The sequence below is a fragment of the Podarcis liolepis genome (assembly GCF_965112155.1).
Source record: "Podarcis liolepis genome assembly, chromosome: 6".
NCBI classification, from domain to species: domain Eukaryota; kingdom Metazoa; phylum Chordata; class Lepidosauria; order Squamata; family Lacertidae; genus Podarcis; species Podarcis liolepis.
This window is the reverse complement of record NC_139559.1, coordinates 31001031-31025298: the sequence shown is the minus strand read 5'-3', so window position 1 is coordinate 31025298 and position 24268 is coordinate 31001031. Positions and strand designations below refer to the sequence as shown.

The window sequence follows — 24268 nt, the reverse complement described above, 5'->3', positions numbered from 1 at the left end:
GTGCTTACTTCTGAAAAATCTATAGATGTTAACAGTTTCAGAAAGAAATGGTTAACCATCCCAGGCAGCTTTGGGTGCAGATTCAGGTAGTTACACCTGTTCTTCTTTTTCCTTCCCTTCACAGGAGAGCCTCGTGATTGATAGGCCCCGCGTCCGTAAACAGACCAAACACTACAATTCCTTTGAGGAGGATGAACTTATGGAGTTCTCTGAACTAGACAGTGACTCCGATGAGCGACCCACACGCTCGCGACGCCTCAATGAAAGAACGCGCCGCTACCTACGGGCAGAATGTTTCCGTGTGGAGAAGAACCTGCTTATATTTGGGTGTGTCTTTTTGTTAAGCTTTTCCTGGGAGCCCAGCCCCATATTATCCTGGCCCTAGAAGGTGGGTTCCGTGGTCTGAGCAATCTGTGAAGTGTTCAGTGCAGAATAAGTGTCCAGTCTTTCCCAAATTTTATCAGCCATGGCATTTTCTGCAATGCCTAGAGGGAAATCTGTGGGAGGAATAAATACTTCTGGGTCCAAAATCCAGAACCAGTGATCAGGGTCCCTCCTTTAGCAATACCCTGCTCATTTTCCTCTATAGTTTCCCTTTCTATGAGTCTCTCTTCCTTTTCTTGAGCCTGGCCAGGCTTCATTGATAAATTGCAGTGTGGGAAGATGCTGGAAAAGTGCCAAGTGTCCTTATTAGTATGTAAGATACATCTCTTGTTTTTCAAGCTGGGGGCGCTGGAAAGACATATTGACCCATGGCCGGTTTAAATGGCATCTCAACGAGAAAGACATGGAAATGATCTGCCGAGCACTCCTAGTCTACTGTGTCAAACATTATAAGGGAGATGAGAAGATAAAGAGTTTTATCTGGGATTTGATCACTCCCACAAAGGATGGACAGAACCAGGCCCTACAGAACCATTCAGGTACAATAGGCTCATTTTGTTGTTGTTTTATCACCTACTTTAAGCTTCAGCTTTACCTCAATGCAATGAAAGTAGGAGCTAAATAAAAACTTCCGACATGGGGTCCTTTCCTAGCTTACATCAAAGCTAATAAAGCACTTGCTAATAAAGTGTAAGAGTTTTAAGTCCTCCGTTTAGTGAATGAACCTTCATTTGTAATATGCAACAAAGATCTCAGATCAGAGCTGCATTACTTGCATAGAGACATGGTGTGAAAAGATTTAAGACTGAACACAGAGCAGTTATCTATTGTGATTCCCTGCTGGGAACTGGCAGATGCAGACAAAGCAGCGGTATTTGACCCCCCTGCTCATCAGCTAATGAGCAGGGAGTTCAGTCCTGCACAGAACCGTGTAGAGATCAGGACTGAACTCTCCAAACATCAGCTAATAGATGGACAGTTCAGCCCTGCTGAGTGCTATTTCTCCTGTGTATTTCCTGTGGGGCCATGATGGAAGCAGACCCCTATCCCCACTCCCCAGTGGCCCAACTTCAGCAGGTGGGCAGAATCACCCACTTTTCAGTCACCTGATGTCATCACGATGTCAGATGACGTGACAGGTGGAGGGCCCTGTTCATCTGTCACAGTTCGTATGAGGAGATAAAAGATCTGGCCAGAGATCTGCTATAGAGCCATGTTGAGTCTGCAGTGATGCTCATGATTCTTCCCCCTGCCTATTGCAGGCTTATCAGCCCCAGTGCCAAGAGGAAGGAAAGGCAAGAAAACTAAGAACCAGATGCTGCTCCCTGAGATCAAGAATGCTGACTGGCTCACCACCTGCAACCCAGAGATTGTCTTACACGATGACAGCTACAAAAAGCATCTAAAACAACATTGCAACAAGTGAGCAAATTGGGGAGGGGGTGCTGACTGGGGGCTCCATAATGCATTATCCAGTGTGGGGTTTTGTTTGATCTATCAGCTGCTGCGCATGTTCACTATGGAGGTACCTCAAACCGTTTTTTGAGGAAGTCTGCTCCTGTTTTTGCACCTCTGGAACCAGGAGTCAATTCCACCCCCCACCCCCAACTTGGTGAGAACTGTCTGAAGAAATTGAAGTTGAAGTTTGGAAAACTGTATGGAGAGGAAGCTGGGATTTCCTGCTGTGGATCCATGAGGATTAAGGATATTCCCCAGCTCAGGTTTTCCAGACTATGTAAAATGGATGAGTGTACAAATTGGAAAACTCAGGGACATGTGCTTGCACCACTCCTGTTCCCCCCAGGTCTGGAGCAGGAAACAAACACCCACTCATTCCAGTGATTAGATATGTTTAGCTTCTCTCTTTTGGTGCAAGTCATTGAGAGAAATGCATGCTCTCTGCTTGGTCAGAACATATTTGAATAAAACCTAGTGGATTTTTGCAAAAATAAATTAATCATGATTTTCTGGAAGAGACTATGCAACTGGCAAATTTTGCTCACTTCTCTACAGTGCACAGTGGACACAGGATTGGAACTGTGCTCTCCTGTGTCTCAAATGCAACCCAGTTGGCACTAGGTAGTCAGTAAGGGGATACCAAGTGAATGTGCTTCTTCTTAACTGTCTGGTTTTAGAAAACCTGGGATTTCTGCATTAGATTTCAATACGTTTCATTGACTGCAGCATATCACCTGTCCCCTCACATACCACCTTATCTCATGTATTTTCTTGTTGTGTGCACGTATGTTGGGTAGTAAGGACGCAGGTGGCGCTGTGGGTTAAACCACAAAGCCTAGGGCTTGCTGATCAGAAGGTCGGTGGTTCGAATCCCCGTGATGGGGTGAGCTCCCATTGCTCGGTCCCTGCTCCTGCCAACCTAGCAGTTAGAAAGCATGCAGTGCAAGTATATAAATAGGTACCACTCCTGCAGGAAGGTAAGCAGCGTTTCTGTGTGCTGCTCTGGTTCACCAGAAGCAGCCTAGTCATGCTGGCCACATAACCCAGAAGCTGTACGCCAGCTCCCTTGGCCAGTAAAGCGAGATGAGCGCCGCAACCCCAGAGTCGTCTGCGACTGGACTTAACGGTCAGGGGTCCCTTTACCTTTATGTTGGGTAGTAAGTCAAGTTATGAGTAAGAGTAAAGAGTGAAGTGTAACGTAAATCACAGCTGCTTATTCCCCAGCCTGCATGCCTAGTGGCTTCTCTTCTAGCACTGGGATCTGGTCCCTGCAAGGCCAGCTTTCTAACAAGGCAGCAATGACAGTTTCCACTGCCAGCAAATGAACTGGCACATCCTGGAGACCTGCAGATTGGCTTGTTAGATTTGGACAGCATATTGGAAACTCAAGATTTTGCCCTCTGAATCACTTGCTGCTCTTCCTTTCGGTAGGGTGCTGCTTCGTGTGCGGATGCTCTACTACTTGAAAGCTGAAGTGTTGGGGGAGGCAGCCGACAAAGCCTTTGAAGGAACTCCTGCCAAGTATGTTACATTCGCCTTCTGGAATTTTGCTTTACAGTCCCCCGTGTTAGAAACATACACAGCATGTGCTTGAGTTGCTGCGTTTTGACTTGGTGTGTGTGTGTGCGCGCGCACGCGCAGGTGTTTTTGCACTCAGCAGGAAATTGTAGAACCCTGCGGATGCATATTTTTACCTACAGCAGATTATATTTGAAAGAAACCTGTGGAGTCTTTGCAGGGTATTTCTGGTTCTGCAAATACATGCAGATGAGAGCGGCAATAAGCTCAGCTGAATTAGAAAAGAGATCCATTCATGTCAAAACTCTGATAGGAGACCCAAGACCTATCCTGGAGACAGCAACAAAATTAAATATTTTAATGAACCGGTTGATCCTGACTGGTGCAACTGTCCAGGATTTCACCCAGGTCTTTCCTAGTCTTACCTGGAAATACCAGGAAGTGAACCTGGAACATTTTACAGCACTTCTTAGTGGATTTTCACAAGTCCACACTCCGAACATTTTATAGAGATGTTGGAACTTGCTGAAACATACGTGGTCTTAGTGAAGGACAAAACAGTTTGGAGAGATCCTTTATGGACCATTTGTTTTGATGGTGGCCCTGCTGTTGTGGAATTTCCTTCCCCATGAGTTCCATCACGCCCCTTCTGTGCTACTCTTAAACCTAAAGACTATTTCATTCCCAAATTTGTATAAATGAGAGGAATGGCTGTGCAGAACATTCTTGGGATATAATCTTTGCCTGTCCTTCACAGAGATCTGGATTTCCTCCTGCCAGACATTGACTACATAGAAATTCCTGTGGATTGGTGGAATGCTGAAGCAGATAAATCCCTCCTTATTGGCGTTTTCAAACATGGTATTACTTTTTGTATGGCCTGGAATATGACTTAATTCCTAGCAAGCATGCATAGGGTTGCTCTGTAAACCCTGCACAGGATTTTATGATGGGATTGAAATGCCTCTGTGTTGTGAGTTTAGGTTACGTATTGGGTGTTTAAGCTGTATAAAAAGGGGGGAAAGAATAGTTACAATAGACTTGTATTAAACTATATATTTTGTAGATTTTAATGGTTAGATAAAAAAAGAAATAATTGTGGACTGTAATGTGATATTTTAGCAATAATAAACATAAACCTCTTTTGTATTTATTTCTTTAACTTGCATACCTCTGTTTGACATAGTAAGGGGCAATAAGTTATCCAGGGCACTCAGTATTTGAAATCCTGATGGGGCCCTTCGCTGGCAACCTGAATTATGCCTGTATTACGTCCACATACCCTTGCCTGTATTATGCAACATAACAAAGTTTAACTAATTCAGCAACAACACTGCATCATATAGCATGGGCAGGCCACCTATCTTACCTCCTACTGTTTCTTGCTGATTACGTGGACCTTAACGGAGATGTAGTAGTAGAGCGTTAAGGCTGGAAGCACTCAGCTGAATATCACTGAACAAAAAACCTCTGGCTTTTGTCAGGTTACGAAAGGTACAATGCTATGCGAGCCGACCCAGCCCTGTGCTTCCTTGAGAAGGTAGGCATGCCAGATGAGATGCTGCTGTCTGCAGAGCAGAGTGTCATCGATGGAGTGCAGGATGCTCCAGAAAGGTAAGCTTATGCTGGGCTGGCAGGTATTGATCTGTCACAGGAGCAGAATTGCTTAAGTGAACACTATCCAGACTACATGCTGATATTGCTGTGGGAGCTGTACACAAAGGCTGTCGGTGACGTTAGCTATTTGTAGTGATGCTGTGGATTGGCAGATGGGGAAGCTTGGTCTATATGAATTACGTCAAAAGGTTATGCCTTGGAGCAGTTCTCTCCAAAAGCTAAGTGTGCACCATTCATGCATACAGTCTTGAGAAAGCATATCCATAGTGGGTGGTGCTTTTGGTGATCCCCAAGTGTTAAATCAGCAGAAGGTGGGGATGGAATGATTGTTGGGCTGCCCATGACTGTGCTGTCACAACAGTCTTCGTTATGAGGCAGATGCCTACCTATAGCACAGGTAATAATAGCCAGCACGGCTTGCCTCCACTTCAGTGGAATTAATGTTTGGAGAATTCTGTCAGAATGACCTTGCCTTACAAAGCTTCTGCAGACTAACCCCCTCTTGGATTGCTTTGTTTAGAGGGAACGTGGATAAAGAAGAGACAAGTGCAGAGAAGCTGGACGGGCTGCAGAAACAGGAAGTAAGTGTGATTTTCTAGGCAGGGTCTGCCATGGGAGCATATTCACCCAGTGCTTTTCCACCTGCACTGGCTCCTGGTGGAGTACAGAGTCAGATTTAAGGTGCTGGTTTTGACCTTTAAGGCCCTTCACGGCCTAGGACCCTCGTACCTACGGGACCGCCTTTCCTGGTATGCCCCACGGAGGACCTTAAGGTCCATAAATAGCAACACCCTAGAGGTCCCAGGCCATAAGGAAGTTAGATTAGCCTCAACCAGAGCCAGGGCCTTCTCAACACTGGCTCCGGCCTGGTGGAACGCTCGTGTCTCATGAGACCAGGGCCCTGTGGGATCTGATTTCTTTCCTCAGGGTCTGTAAGACAGAGTTGTTCCGCCTGGCCTTTGGCTTAGAATCAGTTTGATTCCCTCCCCCTCTTTCTTTTTCCTTTCTCCTCTTGTGAAGAGCCTGCATCCTAATGTTTTACTGTTGTATTTTAATCTTGTTTTTTAAATTGTATTTTAATCAACTTGTTTTTATTATTGGTTGTTAAGCACCCTGAGCCCGGTCTTGGCTGGGGAGGGCGGGGTATAAATAAAATTTATTACTATTACTACTACTACTACTACTACTACTACTACTACTACTACGCTGCTTCCATTATCTGTTCTGATGGTGTTCTGGGACTGCAGAACACACACAAATAACACCCTTGACAGTTTCACATCCCTTAAAGTTGGGGGTTTGGATCATATTGACAATATGAAGTGTTCTTCTGGTCATTTCACAGTGCCTTTATAGATGTGTAACATACGCTGCTGTGCAGACAATGTAAATTATTTTTTTACTGCATAATTCAATGTTGGCTTTGTGTATTTGGCTTTTTGGTGTCTCTAAAGTAAGCTCTGTTGATGTGGGCTTGTTTTCATTTCATAGGAGACTTCAGATGGTTGTGGTGAAGTCACTGAGAAGAAGGAGGACACCATGGCAGGTGAGGCTGCGCTTCTAGATGTTTTAGGGAGTGTAGGGGTATTAATTTTATCAGTTAGAATAGCAGCTTATGCTAACTTCCAGAGCAAATAAAAACTGTATTTCAAGAACCTATCTTGCAAAAGATCCTTCATTATGCATTTGAAAAACTTCAATAATACTTTTTTATTCCAGGTGCTTTGCAACTTAACAAGCCTTCCGAATGATAGCTACTATTTTCTGGTTTTTCCCCCTGTTTCTTTTTTATTGAATTATGTTGCTTACACAAACAATTAGAACAAAACTTAGTCATCAAACAGATTAAGTAAATAAATAAAAAAATTAATAAGGAAAAGTAAAATTATAATATAGAAGAAGAAAAAAGAAAGAAGAAGTATGAAAGAGAAGGAGAAAAAAGAATGTGTGTGTGTGTGTGTGTGTGTGTGTGTGTGTGTGTGTGTAACACTAGGATAACAGTCAATCATTCATCATTAGGCTAATATTTTACAAACAGATTCTTAAATTAAAACACAGAGAACTACATGCAAAGTTACATACAAAACAACAAATAAAGACTTCTGCCAATACCACAACAGTTCATTGTTCTTAGTAAATATACTTTCCTGTATTTCAGTTGGTTCCACATCTTCGTATCGGTACACTATTGCTTTTGCAGTGTTACTCTAGGCACAACCTGGTAGCTACTATTTTCTGTTGGTTTTATTTTGAATGTTGTTACTCTGTTTTCTCTGAACACTTCAAAGGTATCTTAGAGCAAGTAAAAGTACATCTATTTGTGTGTTTAAAAAATATATTAAACAGTATCCTATGAAACATAGAATAACGCTACATAAAACCAAGGCACTAAAGTTGCTGAAAGATAGTCAAAGCAGAAAGCTTGACAGCTTCCTTAAAGAAAGAAAAATGGGTAGCAAGGGAGTTCCACAGTAATGGGATCACTGCAGGAAAAGGCCTTGGTCTACAAATTAATCCTAGAGCACTGATTCCCAAGTGGACGGTTGGGTCATCAGCTGTTATTACCATGCACAGCAGCCCATAAGGACATTTGTGGTTCTTCCTTCTGGATCAGTGGTTAGAACTGACAGGTGGGCTTAAAGAAAGACAAAAATTGGAGAGACGTGAATCTGGACTTGGTTGTATGGTACAGAAGCCAGACAGGTAAAAGGTACAAGGTATTAGCATTGTTAGATTACACAAATATCGCCTCTTGCCATGGAGCAAAAGCAATGAAACTCAGCAGGCTTTGAGTATGAAATTGTATTGCTGAGGGGAATTTTTTGTGTACGGCAAGCCTTCTGCAGAGCAGGGTTTTGTTTACAATTTAAGACCAAACTTCCTTTTCCCCTTTGGATGGATGTGTGGCTGCATGCTTCTGAGAGAATGGGTAGGCTTCAGTTTATGTGATTATCATTTCCACATAGTTCAGAGGCGTAACATTCAGAAAACAAAGGAAAGAAAGCAAAACCCTACAAAAAATAAGGTGACCTTTGAATCCCAGTGACTCAGAAACCCAATGCTGCCTGCATATCCCAACCATGGTATTGAAGACTGATGGGCAGGTTATGTCCGTGTATATGTAGGTGGAGTGAAGTACTTAATGATTCAGTAGGGATGTTTCAAGGACTCTGCAGCGTTTGTGTTAAATACTAATGACCTTGCTGATGTTTGAAGCCCAGGATGGCTCCGACCCAGACAAATCCAGCTGGCCTGTGTCATCCGCCCTCACAGCCAGACTGCGGCGTCTCGTCACTGTTTATCAGCGCTGCAACCGTAAAGAGCTCCCTACTAGGCCTGAGATCATTGGGCCTTGTAACCATGGTTATTGGCTGCAAGAGGAGATGTTTAGGAGAGCCAACGAAATGGACCCGATCAACAAGGAAATGCAGAAAAGGTAATACAAAACAGTGGCCTGTGAACAGGCTTGATCTTCTTTGAGCACTGGAAGGACTGTTTTAACATAAATGGGCAAAAACTGCTAATAGCTTATCCCCAAACACTGTAGATAGCCCTGGTTCATAGCCTGCATGCTGTAATTTCAAGCTTGCAGATGCTCCTACCATTACTGGCATCCCATATGCTTTGATTCCAGATTGTGGCATAATGTAAGATACCAAAGATCACCCCAAAAGGCAGGGAATGTTCTCGTAACACCAGGAGCCAGCAAATACAGTATGCTTGCTATGATAAGTCTAGCAGGTGTGAAGAGCAGGCAGTCTCTCGCCCAACTTTGAAGCTGCAGGAGTGAGGGAGATTGCTGAAGCAATTCTACAGTGACACCTGCCACCTCTCCAGCTCCAAAACTGGGAACTGTTCGGCTGCTACATTATCATTTGTTCAATTGTATCCCTAACACCCTCCCAAACTAGTAAAAATAGATTGACCAGAACTAATACATAATTGCGACACACAGAAAATATGGAATTTTTTGAAAGCAAAATGGGTGAATGGGTGGATTTGTGTTCCCCATGCATTGCAGATGGACCAGAAGAGAGCAAGCAGATTTCTATCGCACTGTCTCTTCATTTGGGGTAATGTACGATCCAGAGAAGAAGGTTTTCGACTGGACCCAGTTCCGATCCATTTCACGCTTGGAGAAGAAAACTGATGAGAGCCTAGAAAAATATTTCTATAGCTTTGTTGCAATGTGCAGGAACGTCTGCCGCTTGCCCCACTGGAAAGAAGATGGTGAGTGGGAACTATTTGGGGCTTCTAAACTTGCAATTTAGATGGTGATGGAGGGCATTACCCTGCTTCTTTCCTTTTCAGTTGTTTGTTTTTTACTGCTAAAAATCCCCTGCTAAATGTCTTGAGCAACAGACTTGTAGTATTTGGACCATAGTCTAAAGACATTCTACCCTTGATGGTTTTCTCTACCCTCCCTCCCTCTTCTATACTCATAGGCCCAGCTGATCCTAGTATCTATGTGGAACCAATCACTGAGGAGCGTGCCGCAAGGACCCTATACCGAATTGAACTGCTACGGAAGGTCCGTGAGCAAGTGCTGAGGTGTCCGCAGCTGCACGAGCGGCTCAAGCTTTGCCGTCCAAGCCTGTACCTTCCCGTGTGGTGGGAGTGTGGTAAGCATGACCGGGATCTGCTCATCGGTACAGCCAAACATGGGCTGAACCGCACGGACTATTATATCATGAATGACCCCCAGTTGTCATTCCTGGATGCCTACAGAAACTATGCTCAGCACAAAAGGACAGGGGTCCTTGGAACAGAAAACTTGTGTTGCCACCACCAAGCAAATGCTAAGCTGTATTGCTCCCCTTCATACAATCAGGTGGAAAGAAAACATGAATCTCCAGAGACCGAAACGGAGAGCTGTCTCAAGCTAGTGGGCTCAGGCAATAGCCTCTCGCGGACAGACAACATCTCCCAGGATAGCAGCTGTGAAAATTTCATGTCAAAAGTCCGGGGTATGATTTCCATTAACTATGATGAGAGCTCTTTGCCTGACTCTCTGATGTGCATGATGTATGATGAGAAGGCGTGCAACAGCGAACATAGCTCCCTTGCCCGAGACAGTCCCAGCTGCACAGATGTCAGTAGCAATACTACCAAAATAGCAGAGGGCAAAATAGATGGGGATGAAGATCTATCTAGCTGTGATGCTGAGACCACAAGAGAGCCCTCCTACCTGGATCACTTGCAATTTGGCAGCGACCAAATGGAGGGTCAGAATGCAGCCCAGGAGCCCTCATCTAAGGAAACTAAGCCCTCTAAGAGCTTTATTGTGGAACCCTGTAATGCCCTTGAGCACATGGAGAGTCCGTACGCTAACCCAGGATCAGTACCGTTTGAAAGAGATGGCATGGAAGGGGTCCTGAGCATAGGAGTGTATGGCCCCAGTCTCCATAACTTTGATATCAAAGTCCATCCTGAGAAGAGATTCATGGGCTTGTTGCATGAAAAGGGCTTGGAAGAGAAATCGGTGCAAAGTCAGAGCCACAGTGAAGAAGAGGAGGAGGAAGAGGAGGAGGAAGAGGAAGATCATTTGGAGACAGCTGCTGACACTGTGGAAGATTTGAGAGGTTGCTTAAAAACCCTAGATGGTGGTGAAGACAAACCCATTGTGCAAGAGGAGCAAAAGCATAGTTCATGTCTTCTCACTACTCTGGATGCATTCATGAAGGAAAGGAATAAGGAGTTGGTTGAGTCAATCTCGAGTGAGCAGGCAGCATCCAAATGTGATAGTGAGCATGGGGCTGGGGAGGACGATCAAGCTGAATTTGAGAGCCTTGAGGAGCACACCCCAGTCTTGCAAGAGATCCAGACCTGCCACCATCACCACTACCACCATTCTGCACGAAGCCAGACGTCAGCAATTCAGATGGAGCTCCTTAAGTCACATCCTGTTTGTATGGAGGCAGACCCCTGGGGAGATGACACAGAGGAAAAAAGGGGCAGTCCTGTTCCACAGCCTCTCTGTGGGAAGGAAATGAAGAGGGAAGAGGAAGAGTGTGAGAATCAAGACCTAGAGAAGAGGGATGAAAGCAGCCAAAATCAAGGTAGAGTAATGTGGGGGGTATCTTTCTGCTAGTGAATATTCCTGCATATCTTAGTAATTTTCATTTTGAGGTGAATTGTAACTTGACAAAATAAAAAAAATCCTTCCAGTAGCACCTTAAAGACCAACTAAGTTAGTTCTTGGTATGAGCTTTCGTGTGCATGCACACTTCTTCAGATATCTGAAGAAGTGTGCATGCACACGAAAGCTCATACCAAGAACTAACTTAGTTGGTCTTTAAGGTGCTACTGGAAGGATTTTTTTTATTTTGACTATGGCAGACCAACACGGCTACCTATCTACTACTGTAACTTGACACTAAGTATAATATAAAAAGACAGTATTAGCATGACATCAACATCTTATATCTTTACAAGTGCCAGAAAACTGACTGTGGCTGCGGATTAACAAATTTCAACTCCATAGGATCTTGCTTCATGCATGTTACATTTTATACCCTTTACCAACTGAGTTGGCTCGGTTGGTTGGTTGGTTGGTTAGTTAGTGAAAATGAGCTTTTATGTATACTATTTGAAGGTTAGGATCAAGCTAGGCCACTGAATCATAGTAGCTGAATTATTTAACTGCTTCTGTTTTCTTCTGGTGTTTTGTAGCAACACTGAATTCTGTTGTTGCAAGCTTCCAGAGACACTTAGTGTAACATATCAAACTTCTGCCCATAATTAGCAATCTTCTTCAGAATCGCACATGCCATTCTGTCATTTAAATTTACCGACACTATTCTTCAAATATATGGGAGCTTCTAGAGGGTGTCATAGATGTCCAGAGAACCATGCAGCTCTGTTGTGTTCTTTGTTGAAGATCATCGATGCCTCAGAATGCCTTTGAAAGAAAGAGTGATTTGATGCTTTAACGAAGCTTACATGTTGTTTTCCACTCCGTCTAGATTGTTTTGAGAAGTTTTCTGAAGATGAAAGTAAGAGTTCTACATTTGTTGTTCCCGGAGAGATTGATGACCTGCAAGATGTCCGGGCACCTACCATTGCTCAGCTTCTGCAGGAGAAGACACTCTACTCTTTCTCAGAGTGGCCTAAGGTGGCTTGGTAGCTTAAGTATGCATGATTAAGGGCTTTAGGTCAATGTTCCGCAGGGACTGAGATCCACCTACCATGTTGTTTTCACACAGGTGCACCCTGGCTTGTGTCTGAACCCTTTTGAAAACATATTGAGAGAAGTAGAATAGATTATCCGGCAACATTTTGGAAGCAGCATTGAAGTATTTCTCCAAGTTGAATATTTCTCTGTTATACTTCCTGCATTATAGTGTCATATTTTGTCAGATACGGGTGTTAATATCAATAGCTGTCCAGTGTCTTCAATAAGCAATGTGAAAAACACCATTGTGTTTGTGATTCCAGTGGGCTATAGCCTTTTCTTTGTAAAAAGGCCAGGCACTTCCCTTCTGAAAAATGTCCTAGCAGTTTTGAAGTATTGAGGTTTTCTTTGAAGAAAAAAAATGTTTTTATCTCTTTTTAGTTATTGGTCTCATGTTCTGAGTGTGTGGCCCTAACAGGACTTCAGCCTAAATGACAAGAGCCTCTGGCAGGCCTGTCATTTATTGTTTCCCTCCTATACCCTTTATCTTATTTTGAAAGGGGCATCCTGGTGCTCTGCATTTGACTTCCTCCTGCAATCCAGGGTTTAGAACCCCGGTGTAGTTATTATCACTCATTGTTGAAATATTGCTGAGGCAAGTTAATAACCATCAGAATGCTACTGATGTTAAAACTGCTCCCAGTGTGTTTGTGTATATATGTCCTAACAGGACATTATTGGCATCAACCTTACATTAGTAGCTTTAAATTATGATGTAGAGAAAGGAGCAAATTGATGTGTGATGGAAGGGTAGACTGTAGAGGTTTATTTTCCAGCTTGTGTTGCTTATTGGTAAACATCCAGTCATACTTTCAAATGCGATTTTTAAAAATGCAACAGAGAGTGTATCTGCATAATGGCTGCAGTCATTTTCTTGGCTGAAAGCTGTCAATTTAAAACTTTGTATGGTATGTACCCTGGAATGAACACTTTCTACAGGAATGACCAAGTGCTGTGTGTCTTACATGCACAGCCTGCTGCCTTGCTTCCGCTATGCAGGATGGTTAACTTACAGGCTGGTCAAGCTATTAGCCTCTGTATCACCTGGAAAAGGAACACCTGAAGCTAAACTAGTTGCCTTGTTGTAGTTCTTGGAAGGATTAGAATTTACAGCACATGCAACCTAGTGAAGCATATCTGCTTCTTTGACAGGATCGAGTGATCATCAACCGCATAGACAACATCTGTCATGCCATCTTAAAGGGCAAGTGGCCTTCTTCCAGCCAGCCATTTGAAATACAAACTGTGATGCCGACTCCTGCATTATCCAGCAGTACTGGCAATAGAAACAGCTACACTGAACCAGAGGCCTCCGAACCCAGCTTCAGCAATGGAGTGATAGCTGCACAGGTCCAGAAGGTGAGCTTGCATAGACGTCTTTGCCTGCTGCAAAGTGTTACTTGTATAACGTTTCGAACTCCTGTCCATAAGTAATAAACTTACACTCAATACTGCATCAACTTACTGTTCTTAAAATGACTGACACTATCATTCTGGCATCCTTTAAAAAACAAAGTTGATAGCTACATTCAGGTACAGTATTTCTTTTAGAAAAGGGTGCTGAATTTATAAGTTGCTGCTTGAGAATATTAGAAAATTATGTATGCAGTCTCCATTAGGACAGATTGTTGTAACTGTGCCTTTCTACCCACTCCTGGTTTTAAACACAGGAAGGTTTCCTGGCGCCCACTTTCGTCAAAGATGAACACAAGCACAGGCAACCGTATGAATTTGAGATGGACAGAGATGCCAAGCAGAGGAGCCTTGAGCAGCTCGTGGCTTCCCACCCCCACCCTTCCATCGTGTTGAACGGCTGGCGGGATGCAGCAGTAGACCTCTCAAGAGTGCCTGATGGGTCACCAGCAAGCAGCTCCCCTTTCTCCCTGAGCACAAATATACCTAAGCTAGGGACAGTAAATGCTCTGCAGGGCTCCCTTGGCATGGACTTGTCTGGTATCCTTCAGGCAGGGTTAATTCATCCTGTCACAGGACAGATCGTCAATGGGAGTCTACGAAGAGATGATGCTGCCATGAGGAGGAGACGGGGCAGGAGAAAAAATGTGGAAGGGATAGATCTCATATTTTTGAAGGAGAGAACCCTCCAGACAGGGCTGCCAGTAAGTAACAATCCCCATCCTCTTTTATTCCTCTGCACTTTAATGATTCCCTAGTGCCAAGTGCAAATGCTTTGTTTTGTTTTATTCTTATTAAATAATGGTGTCAAGGTATTGGGGGTGGGGGTCTGCCCCCTGTGCAACCTAATCAAGGAGAAATCCACACCCCTTCCCAAGGAAATAGTTTGCCATTCTTGCAGCCTGGGTTTAGCTAGGGTAGTTGCGATGGCTGGATCAGATATTGTGTTCATTTTGCAATGACATTTGGAAAATTCAGTATTATTTCTGCATCTCAGTAGTGCCTTTCTTTCTCACTCTTCCCATTATATTATTCAGGAAGATCAAACCCAGACTGTACCAAGTAATCCTAACCCTGATGGGCCAGCCATTACTACCTCAAGTCCGCAGACCGTTCCAGGCACTAATGTCCAGGCAGAGAAGATTGTTCCAAATAAGAGTCTTCTGGACTGGCTGAGACAGCAGTCTGACTACACGCTTGAAATCCCTGGCTTTGGCACAGTAAGTACAAGTCTCATATTCCAGTCCTGTGCCCGTTTACTTGGAAGGGAGCGTCACTTATATTTTCACTAATTTTCCTTTCAGAACTTTTCAGAAAAGCCTAAACAAAGGAGGCAGCGCTGTAAGGACCCTAGCAAATTGGACATAAATTCTCTCACGGGGGAGGAACGCGTGCCTGTGGTCCATAAGGGTACTGGGAGGAGGGTAAGCAGAAACCTTTACTATTCTTGTCTTTTACATGATTTGGCACAATGTCAGTTCTAAATGCATTCAAATCCTGCAAACCTGAGTTCTGTCTTCACTGGCTTATTTTGTTTTGGAGAAGAAAATGCAATTTCTCTTAAGTCTGCCTTTCCTTGCCTCTCTTCCTACATATGAAGTGCGTATGTGCAAATGAATTACTTAAGTGTGAATATCCCCACTTCCGTGTAGATCTGCTTATTGAAGGGGAGGGGGGAATTAGCCTGCTGCTTTCACACCAGATTGCTACATTCCTCACAGACAAATTGACTGGTAAGGAAGGATTGCTGCCTGCTGTAGGGCATAGCTGGTTGGAGCTGTACTTGCTTCCTTCCAGCAAATTGACTCAAACAGATGGAAGGTGCAGCTTGCTGTGTCACATGGCAAACTGCAGCTTTTTCTCATGGGTACGCTCTGCTGGCTGGAAGGAAGCAATGTTCCTTGCAGTGTTTTTCCAGGCAATATGAGAAACATTGTGGGGGAGTATTACTTTCATGAGGGAAAACCTAAGGAGGGACACGGGGATCAGGAGGGTGGACTATACCAGCTGTTATGAAATATCATGGAGAAAACATTTGGGTGACCTCTGATGTCCAGTATGCTAATTTTATGTCTCAGTCACAAGAAAATACTTACTCACATTCACAAAAGTTCCCACTGCATCTACATAGTGGTGGACTGCATGTTATGTTTGTTCAGTAGTACTTTGGTTGTCAAACGCCTTGGAACTTGTATGTTTCGGCTCCCTAACGACTGAAAACTGGAAGTGAGTGTCCTGGTTTTCGAACGATTTTCGGAAGCTGATCATCCAGTGCAGCTTCCAATCGGCTGCAGGATGCTCCTGCAGCCAATAGGAAGCCGCACCTTGGTTTTCAAATGGTTCCGGGAGTTGAATGGACTCCTGGAATGCATTCTGTTTGAGAACCAAGGTACGACTGTATTTTATTTACATCTGTAGGTTCCAGCAGATGCTTGTAAGGACAATCCTTTTAGGACATTGTCACAAACTGTAACCTGTACAACATCCTCAGATTTCAGTCAGTTACCATGTACCATTTTCCTTCTGGAAACAGCAAAAATGTGGGCAACTCAGTTCTGATTTCTCTAGGTGATTCATCATATATTACATATGCAATGTTGCTTAGTCTTTTCTGCAAAATAAGTAATCATTTTACTGTGTTTTATAGTTAGGGGGAGCCATGGCACCAGCACTGAAGGAACTGCCAAGGTGGCTTGATGCAAACATGGAGTATGCAGTTGCAGCAGACTGGTCTGACATTGTTAAGCTTTCAGTAAGTTCAAAGGTTTTCAGAGAAATATCTATCTTATAACTCCCCTCCACCTCTTCCATATCTCTTTTCTAATTAGTTTTCTGAACAGGTAGCACAGCTATTTGTTTTTCAGTACAATTGAAAGATAGTTAAGTGTGAGAGCATGCTGTATACATAAGCCTAGGCTTACCTGCAGATGCAGAGCTGGCTTTTGAATTAAATATGGAAACAAACTATCTTTCAAAATGTATCCTGATCCCTTGTTCTTCACTGATCTCTCTGAATTTCAGGGAAGATAACAAATCACATAATCCATGCATTTCACACTTCCCAAATCATTCAGATTTGTATCCTTTGTGTGCTCACAATTTGGTTAGGCTTCCAGTTTGAGCAGTGGCCAAAAGTACTTTCCTGCTAACTTCATCTGAGGATGGCTGGAACTGTTCTTTGAGAAGGCCCTTCTAAAAGAACTGAAACACTTTTTAAAAAAAACAAAAAGAGTAAGCAACTATTAGCTAGCAATAATTAATAATAATTACAGCCCAGTCTTATGCATGTTTACTTGGATATCTTGTGTTCAGCCAGGCTTACACCTTAGAAAATGTCCATATTATCTATCACAGCCTTAAGACTGATCCTGTACCCTCTTGCCAGGGAGTAAGCCCTATTGAACTTAATAGGACTTGTTTTTGGGGTAGACATGTATAGGATTGTGGGGTGGGGGTTGCTGGTTATTTTACCAGCAAAGCACAGAGACTTTGTTTTCGCACAAATTACAGATTTGTTTGTCACACAGAGAAGCGCTTGGGGATTTATATTCCACTAGAGAACACAGCTGAAGGCACATGTGATTGTGTTAACATTTGGAATTCTATTTCTTCTCTTTTCCAACTCAGGGTTTTTTACCTGAAAGCAAGTTTAATCGTATTCTGACTGAGCCTGTACTCCGAGATGCTGGGCCTCGGCGGAGAGGAAGGAGGCCAAGGAGTGAACTTTTTAAAGCTCCTGGCATAGTAGCAGATGCTTCTTCTGGAATGGGACCATTATTCATGAATGGACTTATTGCTGGAATGGATTTAGTAGGACTTCAGAACATGAGAAACATGCAAGGCATTCCTTTAACTGGGCTGGTTGGGTTTCCTGCTGGATTTGCAGCAATACCTGCTGGCGAGGATGTCAAAAGTGCTCTGAGTATGTTGCCGATGATGCTACCAGGCATGGCTGCTGTACCACAAATGTTTGGTGTTGGAGGACTTCTTAATCCATCAATGACAACTACTTGTACTTCAGCTGCTCCAACTTCATTAGCAAGCACAACTAAAAGTGGTACGTCGCACGCAGAAAATGATGCTGAAGACAAACAAAGTGGCCAAGGTGCAAAAACAGAAACTCTGTCTGAAGATAAGTCTGGTCCTAGTTCATTTTCTGATCAGTCAGAACCTGCAATAACTACCAGTAGTCCTGTAGCTTTTAACCCGTTTCTTATTCCAGGAATGTCATCTGGACTGATCTATCCCTCAATGTTTCTTTCTCCTGGTATTGGTATGGCATTGCCAGGCCTTCAACAAACCAGACTCTCAGAGGCAACAAACCTAGAAAGTCAGAAACGGAAGAGGAAGAAAACTAAAGGGGAACTTGCAACTGCAGAACCAGAAACTCTCTCACTGTCCGACAAGGAACATGCAAACAGTCAAAACTGTACAGAACAAACACCATCTGTGTCAGAAGAGAATGAACAGGATGTACCAGCGGAGGAGGAGGAAGAAGAGGAATTCAAAGATATTAAAGATATCAATTAGAACTTTTGTTTCATTCTGAAAAAAATAATATTGTGGCTTGTAAGTTTCTCATCCCATAAATATTTGTTACAGCCCTCTGTTCCCACTTCACCTTCATAAAAAAACCTGTGTTTCTATAAGTAATATTATCTACCTAATTCCTGGTAAGATAACTATGGTGACATGTTAATAGTTGCAGGGTCTTGCCATAGAGATAAGCAGTGTTCTATAATTGGTACGGGAGGCAGAAATTTCTTGTTCAGTTGTCCAGCTGTTCATCCCTCCCTTCTCCAAAACAGTAGTAAATAAGTACTTGGTGATTGCCAAAACTGCTTGCTTGTTTGAGAGGGGAAATAATCTCAGTAAGACAATGCTTCTCTAATGATGGAAACACAAACACAGGAAAAGGTAGATGTTTTTACAAAGACACTGAATTTAAAAAATCTTGTATTTTGGGGTAAAAAGCACAGTTATAGTAAGTGCTAATGTGTATTTTTTGATTTAAAGTATTTCCCTATTTTATCATGGTTACTAGATTAGTAGTATAGACAGAAGTATATAACTAATGATTGAAAATGCATATATTCATTTCTTTCTTTTTTTTAAAAAAAGGCATTAATGGTAGATAATTTCCTCCTGTTCACACTACAAAGTTTTGGAAACAAACTGCTGTAAGTGAAAAGATTACCTGAACTTTTATATTTCTAAAACCAAATCTTGCTTTATGTTTAAGGTGGATTTCAGTTGTCCTTTCTTTGATTTTAGGCCATTTCCAGCTCCTGCTAAGAAACTGACGCACATCTTGCATGATTTTTCTCTTTTTTTTAATGCAGAGGCAGGAGCTTAATAACTTCCAGTTATTTTTTTATTTTTCTATTAGCCGTTTCTCACAAAGGCCCTTAACAATAATTCCCCCTCCCCCAATGAAGAATAAACTACTGGTTTTAATCTTCTTATGAGGGAACAGGATTGGCTTTTATCAATTCTACTACCCTAAGAAATGTTATTTTTTGAAATCAGAATTTTTAAAGCTGTGAGATGGGCTTTTGTTAAGGACTGTTGACGGTTTCAAAGCTTGAGTTTATCCTCTGTTTCTAGTATTAGACTGTGAAGAAAACGTTTTAGCTCCCCCTTTCCATTCCTCTTGACCCCATTCACTGTTCAGTGGTATTTCCCAATGTCTCTGCACATACATTTTGTGTAAGTGTTTCAGATGAAACCCTTTAAAAACATAAGTAGGCTTCCAAAGCTCAGTGTGTTGAAACGCCCTCCACAGGTAATCTTTACATAGCCCTCTTTATTCCCACTCCTATGTCACTTCTCTTTCACTTGGGCTTGTTCTAATTTATAGCTCATATCTCGAGACTTGAAAAAATACACACTTTGTGGTGCGATGTTTAAATGGCAGACCATTAGAGGGGCTTTGGAGTGTATGCTCATATTCAGATTCACATTTGGTTTGTCACAATTTACTGTATTTTTTACTTATTTTTTTTCTGTTACAGTTTTGCTAATTTATCAGATGGTCCAAATGTTTTGACATAACTATTTCAGTTTGCATTATTTATTTATGATGCTTTTTTCATTGTCTTTTATACATTTGGGATTATAAAGTATGTACATGTTACAATTAGCATCTCAAAGAAGTCTGTTACCCATGAACTAAAATTAAGTCTGTATGTTGCAGTGAATTTATTCTGAGTTTTCTGGGTTGGAATCAATTTCAACAATTTATGATTATGCTATTGCAAGAGATTGAATAATGACATAGGCCCTATTTAAATAGCACCCTGTAGCACAGATACTGTATCACTCTTGACAGATTTCTTAGAAATGCTGCTATCTGTTTAACTAACATTTTGTTCAGTTTTGCCTCCAGTGGAAGCAGAGAGGTTTTTTCAGCTGTTAAATCCAAAATCAATATAATTTATTTATGTAAAAAAAAAAATCACTTGATATATTTTTGAACCTTTTAAGTACTAACTTTTTATTTAGTAGAAAACATGTACTTGCCCTAAATCCTTAAAATACAAATGCTATAAAACTTCATATATCTTGAAAGCCTTACTGTGAATGGATGCAGGTCTCTCTCTCTGGAGTCTATTTGTAATATATAAAAAGATTATTTGCCAGAGCTACACTCGTAAGGAACAGGGTTGAGACTAAACTTTTATTTAGTTTGTCAGCATGTGCTATATACCTTGTTCTTTCTTATTTAATGTGTGTGTGTCTGAGTGTGTAGGTTTCTCTTTGACTTTTAATGTGTGACTCTTTTGCAGTGATGGAGCTACTCTGGCTTATTTACAATGAAAGGCATCAATGGCTGCTTATTTTTCCCCATAATCATCTTGGAGAACAAATGCAGATTTCCCACTTATTTCGTGAACACTCACATAAACATAGATGCTTCATCTAATGTGCTATTAAAATAAACTGTCTGTGCTTGTAAAAATGATAAATAGATTTAAAAGTCAGATTTTTAATTTTTTAATTTAGTGCCTATATCATGCATTTTTAAAAATATTGGCAGAGCCTTGCGAAAGTTGTATATACTTTTTTCTAGGAAATCTATTTCTGATTGTTTTGCTTGACTTGGAACTAAACATGACTTGCCTTTTTCTCAGCATGAGCACTGTTTTGGCCTGTAGCTTATCTTTCTTTCATATTACTTCCCATACGACCCAAGAAGCCCCACTGTATAAACTATGCATTACTTTTATGACTGGGTAGATTTGATTTAATTGCACAATACAGTACTTACATACTTTTCAGCAAACTAAACCATAATACTATTTTAAGCCATCCTTCTATCAGACAGTGCTTTCAAATATTCTTTAACATTAACATTCCATATTGTTTTGGCACCCAGCTGGATGGAGGTTTCCAAGCTACACAACTAGAGCTATTTCCAGCTCAAGGACCAGAAGACACTAAGAGAGTTTCATCATTTAAAATCTAGTGATTCATGTACATCCCATAGTGAATTTGCACAGCACATCTAATTAGCAAAAATAAAGTATGTAGTGGTGGTTTCACCTGTTTAGATCCTGAAAATTTCAATTCAAAAACTGCCATGGTGAAGGGTGTCAGTAACTGTTTCCAATGTAAGGCTTCTAAAACTCTCTTAAGACACTATCGTGCTCTTAGGAATATTTTATAGTGATGTCTTTATTTCTTAAATCTGCCAGTATTCCTTAAGAAACAGAAACAATGTATTTCAGAGTGAAACGAACTGTAGGAGGTTTGGATTATTGCATCATGCAACAGATTGGCCAAGATATAAGGACCTCAAATGCTGAGCCTTTGGATATAGGACAGCCACAATATAAAAACAATTAAATGTTTTCTTATGCAGTGTTTGACTTGAGCAGAAATCTCATTTTCATCCCATAAATGTTTATATGTTGTAAAACCTCTTTTGTTATCCAGAATCTCTTATAATAATATAATTCACCAACCAGGCTCAATGTTGTATGGGTATGGATTGTGTCTGATAGATTCCCCTTCTGTTTGGGAGGCCGGAGAATGCTGTTCTTTGTGCAGGAAGCAGGCCTGAAGTGGCTTTCACCAGCATGGGACAGACTGTCTTACCAAACTACAGAAGCTGAAGCCCATTATTTTATGCCTTGAACTAGATTCAGTATCAACTAAGAAACCACCTGATTACTGAATGATTTATTTGAATGGAGAAATATAAAGGAGGTCTGACTACATTCTGAACATCTTTTCCTGCCATCACAGCAGATTGATAATTTATCAGAGATATGTGAACATTTACTTCCCATCTCAGTTCAACAATTACAATTACCGCATTTTTTGCTCTATAAGACTCACTTTTCCCTCCTAAAAAGTAAGGGGAAATGTGTGTGCGTCTTATGGAGCGAATGCAGGCGGGAGGCTCTGCTCAGTGCTCCCTTTAAAGAGCCGCACACACACTCCGTGCGCTCTTTAAAGGGAGCGCGGATCTCGGGGGAGCCTTAGCTGCGCACAGCCTCTCCCAGGCAGGGGATGAAGGCTCCCCTTGCCCGGGAGAGGCTGCTCGCGGCTAAAGAAGAAGCCAGGACAGCGAGCAGGATGCATCCCGCTGGCTGTCTTGGCTTCAGGGGTAGCCCCGCAAAGCCTCCTGAGTGGAGATGGAGGAGCGCTCCCTCTTAGTTCAGGATGCTTTGCGTTCCTTTTTTATTTCTTGTTTTCCTGCCCTAAAAACTAGGTGCGTGCAATCGTCCGGTGCGTCTAATAGAGCGAAAAATACGGTACCTCATTTTTCAAATGTGTAAAAGCACTGCTATTCCTGATAATAAGTTTTTAAATCCTGAAACCACCCTACTTGTCCCCTTCCCCCAATACAGCCCTAATTCATAGCACCCAAGCTATAGAATTGTCCAGTCAACTGATGAGCCAAATGTCCTGCCTCTCAAGTATATTTAAAGGAGATAACAGAAGAAAAAATAGTTGCCTTCCAAAGTGCAGAAAGAAAGTATGTTGAGGAGCCCCCAGGCCAAGCAGCTAATGACACATTTCAGAAGACTGATAACTGGGTTCTAAGTGTGCTGTCTCAATGGGTTGTTTTTAAAGCTGTTGATTAAAGTATTTTTGATCATCTTTTTAGAAAAATTGATTAAGTGGTAAAATTAAATCTACATGTAATCAAGTGTACGTTTTTGAAATATTGAAGAAAATGTGGGACAACCTATGGTCAAAGAAACAAAAGCTACCAATTGTTGGAAAGAGAGGCTGTTAATTTTTTGTTGTTGTTGTTATTCCTTTTCGTATTATTTAATTTTTCATATTTCCTCACCAAAATGAGAATACTTCAGCCATGTGTACCTTTAATTGTCAGAGCCTACTGGATTAAAATTTCTCTTCATTATTTAGAATTAACCCACAACAACTGAGCAATTTACTCATTTGTTGATTAATTAATCAATTTAAGTTAATACATGTTTGCAGCGCTAGTTATTTTATCTACCTGACTAGGGTAACACTACAACCTTTTGCCGCCAAAACCTAAAATGGTGGATTACTATGAGTGGCTTCAGTTGGCATAGTCAATAGAACTTGCACGGTTGCAGATCATGCAGTAACTAACATGGCTCACAAATCCGTTACACACTATTTCCCAAGAAAGTTAAAAGTTCTTCTGGGTAGTTTGAGGAAGTGATGTTGAACACTAATTGTACATTGCTTACCTTGGTGACACTGGCTCCATAGCACTGCTCCAATCTGAGAAGTATCTTGGACTGAGATAGTGGGTGGTCTCCTTTGACTGTCTGAGCCAATGGCTTACTTTTCAGTGTAGGTTCACCCTAATCTAGATAACTGGAAAAAAATATTCAAGCATAAATTGAAACCAACCGCCTGGTGTGCATGTGCGTGTGCATGCGCACACCTTGTTTGTCTTATTTCTTACCTCAGGCTTGTAAATTAAAATGCTTGATTTGGTTAATCAGCCAGAGTTTTTCCTCTCTCATTTGTAAACAGTCTTTGAGAACAAGGACCAAACATTGCTTAGAAAGCATTTTTTTTTATAGCCATGATAGTGCCATTTAAAAAGAAAGAAAAGTCCAAAAAGTTAGGGCAGAGTTAGCGTGGGAAGTAGTATGCTGTATACAGGAACAATTTTACTAAAGCGAAGTATATGTAGCCTTATAAAAAAATAACAACTACAGAGGGGTGAGATGACCATCTTAGGTAATAAATAGCAGCTCTTCCTCGTCTCCGTTTATTACTGTTTATGACGTGAGAGGTGTGGCTCGAGCGTCCAGAAGTGACCTCCCCAAACCTGGAAGCTTAAGATTTTATCAGGAAGCCATTCCAGATATATAAGAATTTCCTGTTGCTATGAGGAAATAATTGCGTTTTTTGTTTATTTATTTATTTTGAACCTGAGCTGGAAAAGTGACAACTACTTCTACTGAGGAAGAGTTTGTTTACCCTGCTGTCCTTTGGACAGATACCCTGAGCAGCTCACCCTCGCTTGGCCCTTTCCCTCCTCTTGACTCCTATGCAAAGGCTGTCTGTTGCGCCTTTGTTCGTGTGCGTGTATGTAATATCCATTTTTAAAATTCAGCGGGGGGGACCAATTATCAGTAGGGTTTGGGACATCAGAGTGCATTTTATTCCCATCCACGCACAAGACCATTGAAAAAGTTTGCGAATCTACCGATGGCGAAAACTCCGCTAGATATTTAAAGA

The 24268-nt window shown here is 41.9% G+C and overlaps 1 protein-coding gene and 1 long non-coding RNA gene across 12 annotated transcripts in view; one reads left to right on the top strand and one right to left on the bottom strand.

The window, feature by feature from the left end:
• Positions 1 to 20134, top strand: part of CHD6 (chromodomain helicase DNA binding protein 6) — a 113591-nt gene extending 93457 nt beyond the window's left edge. For all 9 annotated transcript variants that reach the window (XM_083508355.1, XM_083508354.1, XM_083508353.1 and 6 more), the window contains 18 exons: positions 125 to 327; positions 724 to 923; positions 1647 to 1806; positions 3274 to 3363; positions 4118 to 4221; positions 4845 to 4974; positions 5498 to 5558; positions 6469 to 6523; positions 8194 to 8413; positions 8999 to 9207; positions 9423 to 11036; positions 11943 to 12091; positions 13304 to 13510; positions 13822 to 14268; positions 14602 to 14784; positions 14869 to 14988; positions 16212 to 16316; positions 17192 to 20134. In XM_083508355.1, coding sequence (XP_083364481.1) covers positions 125 to 327; positions 724 to 923; positions 1647 to 1806; positions 3274 to 3363; positions 4118 to 4221; positions 4845 to 4974; positions 5498 to 5558; positions 6469 to 6523; positions 8194 to 8413; positions 8999 to 9207; positions 9423 to 11036; positions 11943 to 12091; positions 13304 to 13510; positions 13822 to 14268; positions 14602 to 14784; positions 14869 to 14988; positions 16212 to 16316; positions 17192 to 18094 — 5160 coding nt within the window. In that variant the 3' untranslated portion in view covers positions 18095 to 20134. The remainder of the gene's footprint in view (positions 1 to 124; positions 328 to 723; positions 924 to 1646; positions 1807 to 3273; positions 3364 to 4117; positions 4222 to 4844; positions 4975 to 5497; positions 5559 to 6468; positions 6524 to 8193; positions 8414 to 8998; positions 9208 to 9422; positions 11037 to 11942; positions 12092 to 13303; positions 13511 to 13821; positions 14269 to 14601; positions 14785 to 14868; positions 14989 to 16211; positions 16317 to 17191) is intronic.
• LOC310709193 lies at positions 11348 to 24150 on the bottom strand. Of its 3 annotated transcripts, none has more exons than XR_014527408.1 (3): positions 24045 to 24150; positions 23263 to 23392; positions 11348 to 11878 (listed from the first exon to the last, which is right to left on the bottom strand). It is a non-coding gene; the product is annotated as an uncharacterized lncRNA (long non-coding RNA). The 3 variants fall into 3 exon arrangements; XR_014527409.1 differs by lacking the exon at positions 24045 to 24150 and adding an exon at positions 24008 to 24034; XR_014527410.1 differs by lacking the exon at positions 24045 to 24150 and adding an exon at positions 23484 to 23998.
• Positions 24151 to 24268: the final 118 nt, after the last annotated feature.